The following is a 15,054-nucleotide window of genomic DNA, read 5'->3' as shown; positions in this document are numbered from 1 at the left end:
GGCTGAGATCTTCACTGAAGTAGGTCAGCCTGACGATCTGGTGGAACAGCTCACCACCAGGGCAGAGCTCGAGAATGATGTAGTAGTATTGCCGGGATTCGGAAAAGTCTAGAAGCTTGACGATGTTGGGATGGTCGAGTTGGCGCATAATCTGCACTTCTTTCAGGATGTTCGCCCGCTGTCAGAGACAAGTCGAGTTAGCGATCCATCTGCAAAAGATTATGGTTGATGTGCTGGGCAGCGAGGGCATGGCAACGGAAGAAAATCATGCAGGAAGAATGAGAGCGAGTGAAGAGGACTGTCGCGCACCTCCACTGCCTTGGGTTTCTTCCTAAATTGTGTGCATCGCCCTGCAGACGTTGAAGCAGGACGGCAAAAGAAGGGAGAAAGTAAAAAAATGCGAGGATTCAGACTGTGAGTCCTTCCTGTTTCATACCTGATTGCTGTTCATTTCGTATTTCCGGACGACTTTGATCGCGACCTCGCCCATCTGGCCGGTATTGTCCCTGGCACGATAGACATTGCTGAAGGCGCCATCGCCCATCTTTTCGAGGAGGGTCCAACGCTCTAAACCGGGGTATTTTGGCATCTTGGCTTTGCTCTGCTTTTCCTCGGCCACGAGCCGTTCGATGTCGGCCCGCGAGACCTTGGTGGTATGCGGCTTGGTATGCGACTCGGGGGCTTTCTGGGCTGCAGGCTGATTATTTCCATGCCGGTTGTCGATGGCATCCAGGTTGTTGGTGTACTGTCCTTGAGGCTGGCGTTGTTGCTGTGCGTGGACGGCAGTGACATCGGTGGTCGGTTCCGCATGCGGCGTCACCAAGCGGGCCTGTTTCCCGTGCCGGATGAAGTTCTTGAGGTTCTGTATTGTACTCATAGTTTCGGAGAGCGAGCAATCGTGAATCAAGAAAAAAGAGCGGGCGAGAGGGAGATCGTTCAGAACAAATGAGATGCAGGCATGAGAGGGACGTAAACAAGAAGGAGAAGAGGATTCGAAGGCAGGGCGCGACAGGAGGACGCAAAGCAGGTTGCGACACTTGATCCTCTAGTCGTGGACTGCGGCGGGTTTTCGAGTAATCGAGGACAGTAGCGCAGGCTGACAGGGCCGTCAGTCGAAATGGAGCAACAGGTGCCCCCAATGACGCAGTGCTGGTCCAATGGGTCACAACCGCGAGATTCGTTAGACGGGAGGGAAAAGACTGTAGACAGGTGTCAATGAAGGTAGTAATGATGCCAGATAAGGACTGGCCAGAGACCACCCCGAACAGAAAGTCAATGAAGCTGGAATGGATTTTGCGGCGTGGCAGAAGAGAGTCTGGCCGGATGCTTTCCCTCGGACGCGGATGACCGGTCGAGAAGGGCGGGCGGAGGAGAGGGGCAAAGGGCGTCCACCCGGACCAAAGAGGCGCAAGAGCAGCGCAACGGGCGTCAATGAATGCGGAGAGAGAGGGCGACGAGCGCTGCCAGAGGAAATTCTGCAGTGGCAGAGATGGAGGGGAGCGAGGGCGAAGGCGCGATGAGGTCAGAGGAACTGGGAGATAGAGCTGTGGGGCACGGGACTGCCCTATGATGCCATTAGTTGTCCGCCATCATCTTCTCGCCCCAGACCATCCTCAGCCAGCCTGGGGATCCTGCGTCATCGCTGTTGCCGATCTACCGGTACACGCTTCTTAGCAGCAGGTTGCTGGTTTTCTCATGTCTCATCTGGAAAAACTACGAACGGCATCTCTCAACTACGAAGGAATGAATAGAGGGCAGAACGCAGAATGGGGGAAAACTGAACGGCAACGAAGAAAGCAGGCGGCATATCATTGGACGGGCAGAGGGGCTTAGCTAAGAGAGAATTGCCCTCGCAAGAATCACATTAATACTGCAGTTCTTCGCCTACTAACCTCGATCCCACAGAATATCCTTGACGGCGACATTTCCCGCTTTCTCGTTCTCTTGCAAATGTAGACCTGATTGCTGAGCAATCATGATTCTCATCTACCTGTCTCGAGCTTGGGCAGACAATGACCAGCCGGAAGGATCGAGTTAAGTTGGTGCTGCAGTCGCGGATACCGGAATAGGAAACCCGGCATGGGCGGCCAATGGAGCAGAGATCCATCGATCCATCGCAGCTGCAACGGTTGATCTGTCCTCAGGCTCTCAGCTTCCAGACAATGTAATTGATTTCTTGGCCTCCCTGTTTGCTCCCCACTGACTCCCTCAGAAGGCAGCGTATGCTCTCTCTCTGCTGACCTCTAGGACAGCGCGCTCTGCCTCAGCAGCTTCCGAACTGAAAACCTACCACGAAGTCGGACAGCAACAAGAAAATGCTTCAGTAAGTACGTGCGAAGTAGATGAGGGAGGGAAAGCTGGTGTTTCGGCGAACTCCGTACGAAGATTAGATGACTATGCCAGTTGACAGATGAGACAAACGCAACAGCTCCATCTTCCGGTTTAATTAACGCTGTTGAGAAAGCTGTTTCGTGCGTCTTTCAGGTACACCATTCCTTGCTGCGTCGCTTGGCACGGTGCTGAGCAATATTCCGTAGTGAGGTGCCATTTCATCATCTCCAATCCGTTGTGGGGTTGCGTCGTCATAGCGTAGACTGTAGGGCTTGTCATCGCCCCATCCGGAACCTCTCTCGCCTAGGCAGGGCGTGAGGGACTGCACACTGTAAGCTGCACAATTTGTAGTTCTCAGCGAGGAATGTTGGCTTGCTCCCTGAGCAAATCACATTCACTGTTCAAGTCTTGATCACTTGAAACCGACGTGCAGCATTGGAATGTTCTGCCAGTCTGACGCACATCGGTAGAGGTCCTGCTCCGACGAGTGAACGCCGAGGATACTCGTCCAGCTGCAGAACTCTGCAGACGGAACCTGCATTTAACTCCGATGGCTGCTTGTCCCGCAATCCAGGAGACAGAAATGCAAGGCAGAGACTGGTTCCATGGTTGAGCAGGAGCCACTTCCTAGGTCCGCGAGACAGCTCAGGTACCGGTCTGCGGGCAAACCATCGCCCATGTCGATGTATCAGAGTCAGCAGGCTGTAAAACTCTTAGTATCTCTATCCCCTGCCTTCTTGGCAAGTCGACGAAGATGTACTCCGTACAGACGGGCTGGCGGCTGCAGGCGAGACCTGTCATACCGTAAGCACAAGCCCACCAAGCCCACCAGGATCACCACAACGCCTCTGTAGACTGGTCGCTGCCTTCAAAGGGAATGATGACTTACATCGACATCCGCCAGTGGCCGTGTTCTGTCCCTGATGCGTGCAGCTTCACCGCGTCCCGTCTCCGGCAGCAGCGTCGCAGAGAGCCCAGGCCTGCGCGGCCCCTAACGAGCGCCGAGGTTGCAGCCAGATTGCATTTCTCGACTCGTCCACTGCCCCTCCCTGGCCATCGTCTGAGGATTTATTATCGCCCTCTGCGGTCTTGTCCATCGCCCTGTGTTCTCTTAGCAGTCGCCCAGAACCGTCGAGGCAGCCGACAGCGGCCAGTCGTCGCTGACCGTCTTGAGTCCCCACCGCTGGAGAGCCTCACGCGGCGGCGATCGAATCGAGTCTCATGATCCAGCCAGCCTCGCCTTCGAAACCACCTCGCGAGTGACATCGTCCTCCTCCATCGAGCATCGCATCCTGGCAGTCACCATCTCCCTTATCATCCGCCCGGTCGTTTCGAGAGTCTGTCGATCTATCCTCCACGTTGCTGGTTCCATCCGACTCGGAGCGTGAGCTATCTATATCGTCATCTCGAGATCGCCGTCGTGATCGTCCCTGACCGCTCTCCACTTATCTGATGCGACTGATCTACGAATAATCCGTCGACTGAGCTGCCAGCTGTCCGGTCCGGTCTGAAACCGGCACGTTTCAGCGGTGCTTGAAACAGCCAGCCGCCACGAAGATTGGATACGCCTACTGTCGAAACGTCGAGCTGGAAGCTACGAGCTACAAGAATGAGGTAGTGTGCTGTTCGATCTGGCCTGTGCACGCGCTTCAAACACGTGTCATGCGGTGATGCTAGGTGCGACTATCGTATCAGTGTCTCCGTCGTGCTGAATTACGATCGATCCTCAGATCGAGAGCTACGTCTTATCACTATGCCGGGATTCGAGGCCTCAAACGCAGTTTCGGATGCTCCACAGCCTGAAAGACCCCTTCCCAAAGCTCGCAAATCCCTTCCACGCCGCCGAGATGCCACCCAGAGCATGCCCCCGATAGAAATCCCCCCGTCTGAGGGCGATGTGGAGCAGTCCAACGGTGCTGCAGTCGTCACCCCGACTCTTCCTTTAACGCCTCCCAAGCAGAAGCAAGAGTACAACGCGAGTACCCCTGACTTGAAACCATGTCCCGTCCCCCTCAACCATGGTCTAACCGCCCAAACCGGGAGACCTCGTCAGTTCACTCCTCCTACTCCGGATACAACTCCACCTCGCGCAAGAGACAGAACGCCGGGTGCCGTCCAGCCTTCTATGTCGTCCCGGGCAGAGTCGTTCAAGACCGCCCAAGAGGGCTTGTCGTCCGACGAGGAACCCGAGAGCCGTAACCGGTCGGCTAGGCCGTCACCACGGAAGAATTCACCCCTGGCGAACGGAATTCGAGTGGAGGAAACATATACATCTTCACAGGGGTCGCGAAAAGTGGAGCGGCAGCCAGTCTTTGACTCGTTTGATGGGGAGTGGGTGCACAATCATGAAGGTGGATCTGCCACATCACGCTGTTTCAAGTCGCCCCGGCCACGTGGAAACCACGCCAATGGGGACTTGAAACAGCGACCACAGTCTGACGCCTGCGACACGGGACATCAGCAATTAAACTGTTCTCTTACCCGGGGAAGGAGTCTGCGGGATCGTGTGCAGGAGTCCCGAGACTCTTCTATCAGCCCTTCGGTCAAAAAGTTTGGAGAAGACATTTGCTGGTTCTTGCCGGAAGAGGAGCAACAGTTGATGGACAGAGTCAACTCTTGGAGACTGTCTGGATGTTCTACCACTTCGACTATTGAAGCCATGGTTATCGAATTGCCGCAACAGGCCAGACGAACGCTGCGACATAGCGGAAAGAGGGCCTCCTTGCGATCTGTGAGCTCGCCAAACCCCCCGTCGACTCGAACGTCTCTAGAGTCCAGTGCGGAGTCGCAGCGTCGTCTGGTGCGCAAGTCGGCTCGCATCACCAACCGCGACCGTCGCAGCATCTCTTCCAACATGTCTGCGGCGAGCGTCACGTCGAGTCAGCTCCCGCAGAAGCTAGAAGTCATCCCCGTCGTTGTGATTCCAGAGCGACGTTCCTCGTTGAAAGCGTCGACTTCAAGCAGCCGGAACAACTCCAAAACTCGCTCGCAGGGTTCCGGTCGCCGGCCTACCACTGCACCCGAGGGCAGCAGGGGCACGATGGATATGCCCATGCGGCAGAGGAAGCGCACCATGTCTGATTCTATGCCTTCTACGTCCGACATAAACAGTCGAGGTCGGGGATTTTTCCGGCCGCCGGTGCCACCTCGCAGTTCTTCTCTCTCGGCACCTACGAGCAGGAATAATTCCCGGTCTGCGTCGCTCACTTCGGAGAGCCTGCGAATTCACACGGAGGCGATGATGCAGAAGCAGCATAATGAGCCGCCGTCCGATCCCAACGCATCTCCCAGGATCGTTTTGTTTGAAGATCGTCGAGGCTCGGAAGCTTTGGAACGGCAGTCTCATCAGGAGGATGATGCTGAGCGACTCCGCGCTCCATCACTTCACTTCACGCAGGCGTCAGTCGTTTCGTCATCTCCGGGACCAGTAGAGATAAATGAGGCCACTGCTGTGACTTTCTTCCCCCACAACAACGAGTCTGTACTGTTGATTGACCCGAAACAGCAGCCGGAGTCTCGCGCTGTGCAAGCTCTGCGGGGACGACCGCTAGACGCGCCTGTCGATGCGGAGACTCCAAAGCAGTCCCCAACCCCGGCCACTGTTGATTCACCGCTTAAGAATCCTCGCCCGCCGCCGGATCCACCGGCATTCAAGGTCACCCCTCCGACGCCGATGGACGAAGCGGACTGTCAGTTGGGGGCGGAGGAGCAGGCGAGAAGTAGCCGCCTGAGTCGGCGGTTGGGCTCTGTTCGACGTGCCTTGAGCGCGCGTCGTCAGTCGGCCTGGTCTGCTTCGAGAGCAGCAACCAACCGGACGGCGGGGAAAGACATGGATAGCCGGTTGCATCCATTTTGGCGGCCGCGTGGCTTCTGGGATGATTTCAAGTCGGATGACGAGGGCGATGGTCCTGAGCGGGAGGGTGAGGGCGAGCAGAAAGATGACCGGAAAGATGACCGGAAGGACGGCCAGCAGGAGGATAATCGGCAGGAGGATGAGTTTGTGAGCAACTCGTTGGGCTTGCCTCAGAAACGGGTAATTTTCAGCGGACCGATTTCGCTGGCTCGTCGGATGTCCAAGAGGTCCCGCGGACATCGCTCCAGTCAAGGTAACGTTGGAAGGAGTCTGAGCTGTGGAATCATGCGCCCACTCTCGCCGTATCAGCGTCGTGTACGGTTTGCCTCGCGGTGGGGGATGCACGTGCCATTGACGACGCTTCGGAACCTGCAGCGGCGGGTTCGACGGGCGCGACAGCTCCGGCAGGAGGAGAAATGGGAGGCGCGACGGGCCAAGTTGAAGCAGAGCATTGGTGAGAAGACGCCGATCGATCCGTTTTCGGTGGTGGGACCCTACGATCCGATATTGCGGACGGAGGTATCTGACAATGACAAGTCGATGGAGGCAGCCGTATCTGATAATGACAAAATGATGTCTGGGGGTCTCACCCCATGACGGCATGACGGGAGTATTCGATTTGATCAACTGGAGGAGACACATTCAGTCTGGACATGGTCCAGCATTACGACAACGACATGATGAGTTATGATAACCTAAGGCAGACAGACGACATGATTGACGTGAAACATGAAACGAAGCATGAAACGAGCACGAAGCACGATCTGATGACTCACGAGTTTGGTTGATTTGATTTGATTCATTTTGTATCTACTTGGTATGACACATATCTATTTAGCTGTGGTTTTCGTTGACATATGCACTACACTGTACTGTACATTACATTGCATAACATTATGCGAGTGATTGATTAAATTCTTCAAAAAAAAGTCCAATCCAAGTAGGTACAGTACATACAACAATTGCAATCAATCAAAACAATTTCAATCAGACAAACCTGAACAAAACAGAACAGAACAGAACAAAACATCACTCGATTCGCATAGAATATTCTATTCTATCATGTTGTTCCCCTTGTCGACCTTCCTCTCCTCCCTCGATTCCGTCTAACATCCCTCCGCCCTCGAATAGCCATACTCCCGTATTCGGCCTCTCTCTCCCTTCTGCGGAGGGCAGTTTCTTCATCTTCAGCTTCAGCTTCAGCTTCGCCTTGAGCCTCTGTAGTAGTACTAGTAGTAGTACTACCCTGACTCTGACGATTTTGACGATTCCTATTCCTCATCCTAGCCAAAACATCCGGCTCAAGAAAGGGCTGCGCTGAGCGGGAGGAGTCGAATTCAATAGTCGCAGTAGCAGAAGCAGCGGTCGTAACGCTAGTAGTGTTGTTCTCGGTAAGAGAAGAAAATACCGGTCGAAGGATCTGGATTGAGGCAGGGTGGGCGCTGGGGTTGATGGTTTTTGTTTTCATTTTTGTTTTTGTTTTGGATGATGATGTTGAAGAAGGGGGTATTAGAGGTCGTTTTTGTGGGATGAGGAGTGGACGGCGACTGCAATGCTGTGGTTTGTGTTGTTCGTGTTCGTGTTGAGGTTGATGGGTAGTAGATGATGATGAGGAGGAGGAGGAGGAGGGAGGAGGAGGACATTGTGTCTGTCGTTGATTGCTTGCTTGCTCTTGCTTGCTCTTGCTTGCTCTTGCTTGCTCTCCTTGATCGATCAGATCAGATCAAATCAGGAGAAGAAGGGTAATTAATAATAATGATAGGAATGTCATGTCATCTCATCATTGAAATTAATAAAAATAAAATAAAAATAAATCCCCGGTATTTAGTTAAATATGATGATGTAGATATGTAGTAGATAGTGTGAATTCTTCTTGGATGATATGTGTTGAATTCCCCCAATTGATTGACTGATTTGAGTGAGTGAGTGAGCAGTTCAGCAGTGAGATTGATAGATTAGGTATATTTGTCGAGTTGGATAGTATGATTGACAGATAAGCGTTGATGTCGATGACACTAGGTAGATGAGTAAGTACTACTACTAAGGTTGGAATGCAAGTTAAAGTAATTGATCAATCGGCATTTCCCTGCAATTGGTTGGTTGCCTTGCCCTGCCTTGCCCCACAGACAGACAGACAGACAGACAGACAGCAGAGCAGCTATAATTACACTAATTTATCTCTACATGTCACAACATTAGGTTGTTCCTACTTTCCAACATCTTCTGCTTTCCATAGTGTCCTCTGAGAAAGGCTTTTTCAGATAGCCCTAAGGTTTCTATTACTATTTGTGTTTAATATCCTAGCTCTGTTAACCAGCGCGTTCCTCTCAATATCCTGCTGATAATAGAGGAGATGTGGTCTGGTAGACAAATTAAGGGAAGCTAGTATCGCATAGACGGTTTCATCGGGTTCGGGGTAGACGGTGGGATGTCCAACAATATACACAAACTTCCAGAAAAGACACGTCGAAGAGGAGCTTTTACCCCCGGGGATAAAAGCATAATTCTAGGCAAAATAGGCTAATTAGAGACCATATAAGCAGAAAAACAATTGGTGACAGCAAAACAAGGAGGAGACTCTAGGTCTAGATAACATGATTTATACTACCTGGTATGAACTGGTATGTGCTCGTCCGGGGTTGGGGGTTGGGGAGCGACTGCACTCGGATCCTGCATCCAAGTCGCGACGTGAAGAGCTGGGTATGCCGTTCCACTGGAAAGCATTCTACTCAATACTGAATTGGGAGGTGCGATGTCTCCGTGCGTTGCTTTAGAACGGCTTCAATGCATTCTGGTGGAGTTAGTAACATGCCTAATTTGTAGAATCTAAATTTAGAGAAATTCTCGTACCTGCATTTAGGATGATGAACAATTTGACTAGTTCTGACTATGGTAATAATAGTAGAGCAAAGGAATTGCTTAGCAAGAAGGAAAAAAAAGCTATGGAAGGGTTGAAAACATAGAGTGTAGTGAAACTTGCACTTAATAAGGCGACGCACCCTTCTCCCAGTGCCAATGTGGAAGTCTGAGCAAAAGACCCTACATTACTCTAATTTAGACTAGACGAGCCCATCCGTAAGGTACTTTAAACAATATTTATGCCTCTTGAGAGGTTAACCACCTTCGCCCCAGTGACCGCTTCAATATCTGCAATGATCACATGAAACGGAATAAAGTAACCAATACCGGAGGCAGGATCGGCCGCAAACAGCAACCCAATGATAGTTCTATCATCATTCAGAATTAACGAACCGGAATCTCCCTCGGAAGCAAACTTGGTCGTCGCATTCGACGATGTCGGGATAGACCAGGCGGACACAGGCTGCCCGTAGACATCAGTTTGTGTGTTTTCCTTCTCCCTTGTCAATTGAAGATCCGTCCTGATGCTGTTCACGGTACCCTCCGTCCAGCCTGTCGTTCTTCCTTTCTTAAAGACTGTTAGATCCATCAGAGATGCTGAAGTTGACCAATTTCGGATTTCCGTTTCGTTGTAAGCATTCATCAAAGAATTAGTCGGGGCGTCAACGACCGTATTTGTCATTGGCCGCTGTGGATGGAGTTCAATCAGAGCCCAATCTAGAGGCCAACACTTTCCATTAATATTGATGGTCCTGTTCCCCGAGGATGCGGCCACGAAACCTGCAGTACGGTCGAAGGACTTAATGCGTGCTTTCCGTGTCTCTGCCTCTGTCATCAGATGCAGAATTCTTTCGAGTTCCGGTCTTTTCGATTCCGCGCCCCAACTGACTCTGGCCCTAAGGCCTGGCCTGTCCGGTTTTGTGGGATCCCCGTCAGCCACTTTTCCCAATCTGTTAATGCTTTCATCGATCTCCCGGATCCAAACTTCTGTGTCAGAGTCACACGGCGCAGTCATCACAAGGATCTGCTGCCGTGAAAGGTCATGAGAAGGGAGGAGCAGTGTATTTCGATCAGTAATTGCCAGAAATAAAGTTAGCTGTTAATACTTGAAAAGAGTTACACTGCAGAGGGAATTACCAGAGTTTAGTCTTGTATCAAGAACAACATGATGGTTGGTGAGACCCATCTTTGTGATTGTGCCATCCCGCCCTTGTAGTTCGATAACACCTCCAGGTGTTCCTCCACCACGCTCACCCTTGATTCCAACACTTGTGCCTATCTGAATAGGGCCGCTAATAGAAGCATCAGTTAACATCCTTGCACTAGCTTGGATATCAAGATCCATAGTACGGATACTGTTCGCAGAGCAAAGCTCGACTGCATGTGGCCATCGTAGACGGATCCTCGGAAGCAAATCTTCCCACCACAGACTCTCGCTGGCATCCCATGTTGTGATAACGATCGTTACCGGGCAATCGTGTCTCTCCGGACTGTTGCCACGATGGAACACGTCGACAGTCTGCCACTCTGTACCTTGGATCAAGGAGAGGACTTGTTGCCTGTACACGTCTTCCCATAGCGAGACAATTGGATTATCAGGTAGGATCGTGTGAGTCTGGGGTGTGGCGACTCGGAAATCAATGTGAACTCAATCCGATATTGAATATCTTCCCGGGCCAGGTATTTTCGGACCTCTTTCAAGGTGTTCGTCCAGGGTGTCTGACCCACTCGGCAATCCATCACGATAGTCACATCTTCCTCTGTTGGAAGGCAATCATAACGATGACAATAAACAAGGCGCGGACTATCGAAACCATAGGTGACCCGTTCGACACCACAGATACTGCGGATTTGACGACTTGCAGCAGAGAAATCGACGATGTACTCCGTTACATCCAGAATAGGTGTTAGACGGATGGGGAGGACCGGCAAGGGCTTCGGCCATCCGACTCTGTAGTCGAGGCGGAGGTCAAGTTCGTCCAGCATCTCTTCATCACTGCGGCTCATCAGTCGCCGCTCTTTGGCAGTCCATGACAGCTGTCTTTGCTGCTCCGGTTGCGTCATTGCTGAAGAGTAGACTGATATGAGGGATGGGAAGGTGAGTCAACTAACATATCATGACTGAGAGATGAGTGATGAAAAGGTAAAGCGGTAAAACAGAGTGATTGTAGAAATTGAGGGTGGTGACTTAGAAATGAGGGATAAGAAGTGAAGTGGCGGCCTTGCAAGTAGGCAGGAGTCTTGGAAACTGGAACGACCTGTTTGCACCGAATCTGGTAGTGACAATTTAGGCAACCCGTCTGTCGACTACCTAATAGAGTTTGGTGGGATCTATTGGGCTTGCTCTGGAATACTTAATGATCAGCAATCAGATCTGAGAGATAGAAGCAGAAATGGAATGACAACACGACCAGCTGGTATGCCTTTCAGTGTGAGCAGAACAAGAGACTGCAGGCTCGCCATAATTTGTTCCACTTCGGTTCGGTCATTGTCATTCAAGATGTGTTCGTCGAGGACTTGGGAGTAGCGGCGTGGGTATCCTTCTTATAGCTACTAGAGCTCGCCAATCGCTATCATCTCTTGATTCGTAGCAAGAACGATTCGTAGGGTGTATAAGCTATGGGAGCTCAGGTTGAGCTACATGCAAAACCAGTAAAATCAATACTTTTATTGGGTTGCGCATCAGCTGTACAACTTGCGTGAACATTACGGGTAGGCATCAGATATCACCAGGCAGAAGATCTACCTATATTTTTGTTTATCTCGAATTCAGCACACAAACCTTGTCACCTGGGCGAGAGAGAGGGTTTATAACCAGCCAAAAGAGCCTTCCCAGTAAATAGCCTTTCAGCCTAGATTGTACGGAGATATGTGTGCAAACGATTGGGGGCCATTGCTTCAGACACTCGAGGGCCATAACAGCGCTGTCAGGGCCGTGAGGTTTTCTCCAGATGGCAAAATTGTGGCTTCAGCATCATTCTCTTGAGAAGGCTGTTTAGTGTGTCTAATTTTAAAATTAATGTTTGTGGAGGTTGATCCTAACCTGCCCTAATAGACAGAGTATATATATATATATATATATATATCGTATATGATTACAGGCAAAGACATAATTAATGTATGCAATTCATATCAGTCTGATTCATCCATACTATGTATGTATGTATGTACAGTACAGTACATAGTTCCCTAGTCGTTCTTCTCTATCTATCGTGACATAACTGTATATCACTGTAGTATATATGTCTGCCTGCTACAACTTCGCCGCCTTCGAACAGCATGCTTTATCATCCTGTCCTGCCTCCTCATACAGCACACTCTGGTTAACCGCCTGCGTACTCTGCGGCACATCCAGCGCCGGATTGCCCTCGAAGAAATCCGCCGGCTTCAGCGATACGGTGATCGTCTCGACCGGCATGACGGGGAAGTCCTCCACGCGCGGGTTGTGCGTCATGCCGAACGTGTGCCAGACGACTATGTCCCGGTCGCGCACGTCCTCGTTGCGCGCCGCGTAGTCGGCCACCCCGTCCGTCTCCTCCAGCGACTGGTTCGCCCATTTCCCGCCTGCCCACAGGTCGCCGTCCCGGTACCGCGTTACCCAGATGTGGTGCTCGGCGAAGCGCGCGCGCTTGCGCACGACGGAATTCTTGCTCGCCAGGATCAGCTGCGAGGGTACCGGCGCCAGCTTGTACCCGACCGGATTGCCGGATATCCGGTTGAGGCGCTTCTCGTTGACGATCTTGAACACGCGGTTCTTCTCCGGCGCGGCGTCGGCGAACGTCGACTTCTCAAACGGCGTCTTGACGAGCCGCCACGCGTTGCCGAACGGGTTCTCGTCCTCCGACTCGGGCACCGCGATCGAGTCCTCCTGGATTAGCGTGTTCTCGTTACCGTCGACCATCGGGTCGATGCGCAGGCAGAACAGGTGCTGGTGGTTCTGCGCCAGGACCCCCGGCGCGACCACGTTCCCCCATGGACTGCGCTTGCCCGCGTCGATCAGCGCCGTCGACACGATCCCCGTCGCCCGCGTCTCGAGCTCGACCGTCCCGCTCTGCTGGAACAGCCAGGCGAAGATGTATTCGTAGTTGCCGACGGTGATGATCGTCTGGACGACCAACGTCCGGGCCCGCGTGATGGCTGCGACCCCCGTTCGGATGTTCGTGTGCTTCCATCCGATGCCCGAGTCTTGCTCGTGCAGGCAGATGGCGTTGGGCACCTCGACGGGCTGTCCCTTGGGGTCGTTCAGCCAGCCGTTGAAGTACTTGATGACGCCCAGGCAGTCGCATCCCAGGCCAAGGTTGTTGGCACAGTTCCCGGCGCCGGCATCGCCAAAGTCAAAGGCCTGCTTTCGATGGTACGGCGTGCGTGGGTCTGAGCAGTCAGCATCATGACCCTTTATGGCACACATCCACGACTCTACTCACCGCCGTAAGGAACCGTCATCTCGCTCACGCTGAGCCGATAGAACACTTTCCTCCCGTCATACCTCACATCGTGGATGGTCAGTCCCTCGCGGTAGTTGAAACCGACCCGGAACCGCCATTTCTGCCACTGCACGAGGTTCTCGTCGGAGACGGTGAAACTGGGCCCCTCGGGCTGGACGACCCGCAACGGCTTCAGATCCTGCCGCGGCGGCCCCTTGAGCAGATCCGGGTGGTACTCATTCTCGACGCAGTGCGCCATCGCGGTCTCAGCAGGGGCGGTGTTGTGCTTCAGCCCGTCCTCCTCGCCGCCAGTCGCCAGCGTGTCGAATCGCACGACCCGGTCCTCGAACAGATCGTAGACGGGCGACAGGGGGATCGGAAACGCATACTGGTTGCTGTCCGGGTGGTTGTGCGGCGCGCGGGCGTATAGCAGGCCTTGGATGCATTTGTGAGTGTCGACGGTCGAGTACTTGTCTGCGCAGTAGGGCCACGTATCGACCTGGATGACGACGTCTTTGGGGAGATTGAACTTTTTGACAGCCTCCACAACCGCAGGGTCTGTCAGGATCTTTTCTGCCACGCGTCGGAGCTCCTCCCTATAAACATTCAGTGCTGCCCAGTAGTTTAGGCGTTCCCTGTATTGTACGTACCTATCATAAGAGCTATGCTGTCCCCTCTTCGGCGTCCGCAATTCCACCTCCGTCCCCGAGTCCAGACTGACGATCATCTCAAAGAACTCGCGCGGATTGCCCAGCTGATGGTAGATGACGCCCGCCAACCGCGGGACGAACGGCCTCTGTGCGACCGGCACGCCGGCGCTCTCGGCGTCCAGGTAGGGCATCAGCAGGGCCTTGGGCGGCTCGTACAGGTAGATGTGCTTGAAGTAGACCTCGTAGGACGGGCCATTCTTGTCCTGCAGGATGCGCGAGACGATCTGGGAGGCGCGGCGGATCTCCGCCGGGGAGATGTTGTGGAGGGGGTGAGGGCGAGAGGTCATTTTCAGCAAGAATATGCCTGTGTCTGTTGTCTAGTTCTCACAGCGATCCTGTAGGCATATAAATAGTGAGATTCAGCTAGCTATACCGGAGAGAGATAGGTGATCTGACCTCTTTTCTTTCTGAATTAATCAACCCAATCGCTGCAATCTCCTACAAACTAAGAAGAAGGAAATGTTCAGGACAGAATGCCAGTTAGTGCGGGAGAAAGCCCGCCTTTTGTAGGAAGGGGAAGAAATAAAATGCCATAGATAAGCTCATGTCACTCGAGACCGATGTACGGAGAACGGTGTATAATTAAGGCGGGGGACAAGACGCATTGGGTGCTTCGCATGGACTTGCCTAATGCAGTAAAGACTTGAGCTTGCTAAAGTTGGCCATTTCGACAATTGATCGCTGTCATTGGGCGAGACGATAACTGCTTATCGCGATAAAATGACGAAATTCGAGCCTGAAACTAGAATAAATCCAGAATACAATCGGCCAGGTGAACTGTATCCAACAGGGTTCTCATAGTATACAAACTATGCAGAGTATCCACAATCACGATACGCTGGATATCGTTGCTTATTAACGATGACATCGGATATAT

The 15,054-nt window shown here is 52.5% G+C and overlaps 5 protein-coding genes across 5 annotated transcripts; 1 reads left to right on the top strand and 4 right to left on the bottom strand.

Annotated features, from left to right (window-relative positions):
- T310_3396 (Calcium/calmodulin-dependent protein kinase) lies at positions 1–1,977 on the bottom strand (the record flags this gene model as incomplete). Its single annotated transcript, XM_013473763.1, has 4 exons — positions 1–178; positions 437–862; positions 1,038–1,564; positions 1,893–1,977. Coding segments are annotated over 4 exons (1,216 nt in total), but the record flags the coding sequence as incomplete, so codon positions are not given.
- A 2,107-nt stretch (positions 1,978–4,084) lies between these two features.
- T310_3395 (uncharacterized protein) lies at positions 4,085–6,781 on the top strand (the record flags this gene model as incomplete). The annotated part of the gene is made up of 1 exon (XM_013473762.1): positions 4,085–6,781. The coding sequence occupies one exon, from the start codon at positions 4,085–4,087 to the stop codon at positions 6,779–6,781; it is 2,697 nt and encodes an 898-aa protein (XP_013329216.1).
- A 237-nt stretch (positions 6,782–7,018) lies between these two features.
- T310_3394 (uncharacterized protein) lies at positions 7,019–7,652 on the bottom strand (the record flags this gene model as incomplete). Its single annotated transcript, XM_013473761.1, has 2 exons — positions 7,019–7,056; positions 7,322–7,652. 2 exons carry the CDS (start codon positions 7,650–7,652, stop codon positions 7,019–7,021), a joined length of 369 nt encoding a protein of 122 aa, XP_013329215.1.
- Positions 7,653–8,913: 1,261 nt separating this feature from the next.
- Positions 8,914–11,107, bottom strand: T310_3393 (uncharacterized protein; the record flags this gene model as incomplete). The annotated part of the gene is made up of 5 exons (XM_013473760.1): positions 8,914–8,975; positions 9,035–9,071; positions 9,306–10,030; positions 10,181–10,658; positions 10,772–11,107. 5 exons carry the CDS (start codon positions 11,105–11,107, stop codon positions 8,914–8,916), a joined length of 1,638 nt encoding a protein of 545 aa, XP_013329214.1.
- An 834-nt stretch (positions 11,108–11,941) lies between these two features.
- On the bottom strand, positions 11,942–14,464 carry T310_3392 (Amine oxidase; the record flags this gene model as incomplete). Its single annotated transcript, XM_013473759.1, has 5 exons — positions 11,942–12,091; positions 12,225–12,264; positions 12,355–13,414; positions 13,468–14,063; positions 14,118–14,464. 5 exons carry the CDS (start codon positions 14,462–14,464, stop codon positions 11,942–11,944), a joined length of 2,193 nt encoding a protein of 730 aa, XP_013329213.1.
- Positions 14,465–15,054: the final 590 nt, after the last annotated feature.

Source organism: Rasamsonia emersonii (assembly GCF_000968595.1).
Source record: "Rasamsonia emersonii CBS 393.64 chromosome Unknown ctg1118621760065, whole genome shotgun sequence".
Classification (NCBI taxonomy): domain Eukaryota; kingdom Fungi; phylum Ascomycota; class Eurotiomycetes; order Eurotiales; family Trichocomaceae; genus Rasamsonia; species Rasamsonia emersonii.
The sequence above is the reverse complement of the archived record's forward strand: the minus strand, read 5'-3'. Positions and strand labels throughout refer to the sequence as shown.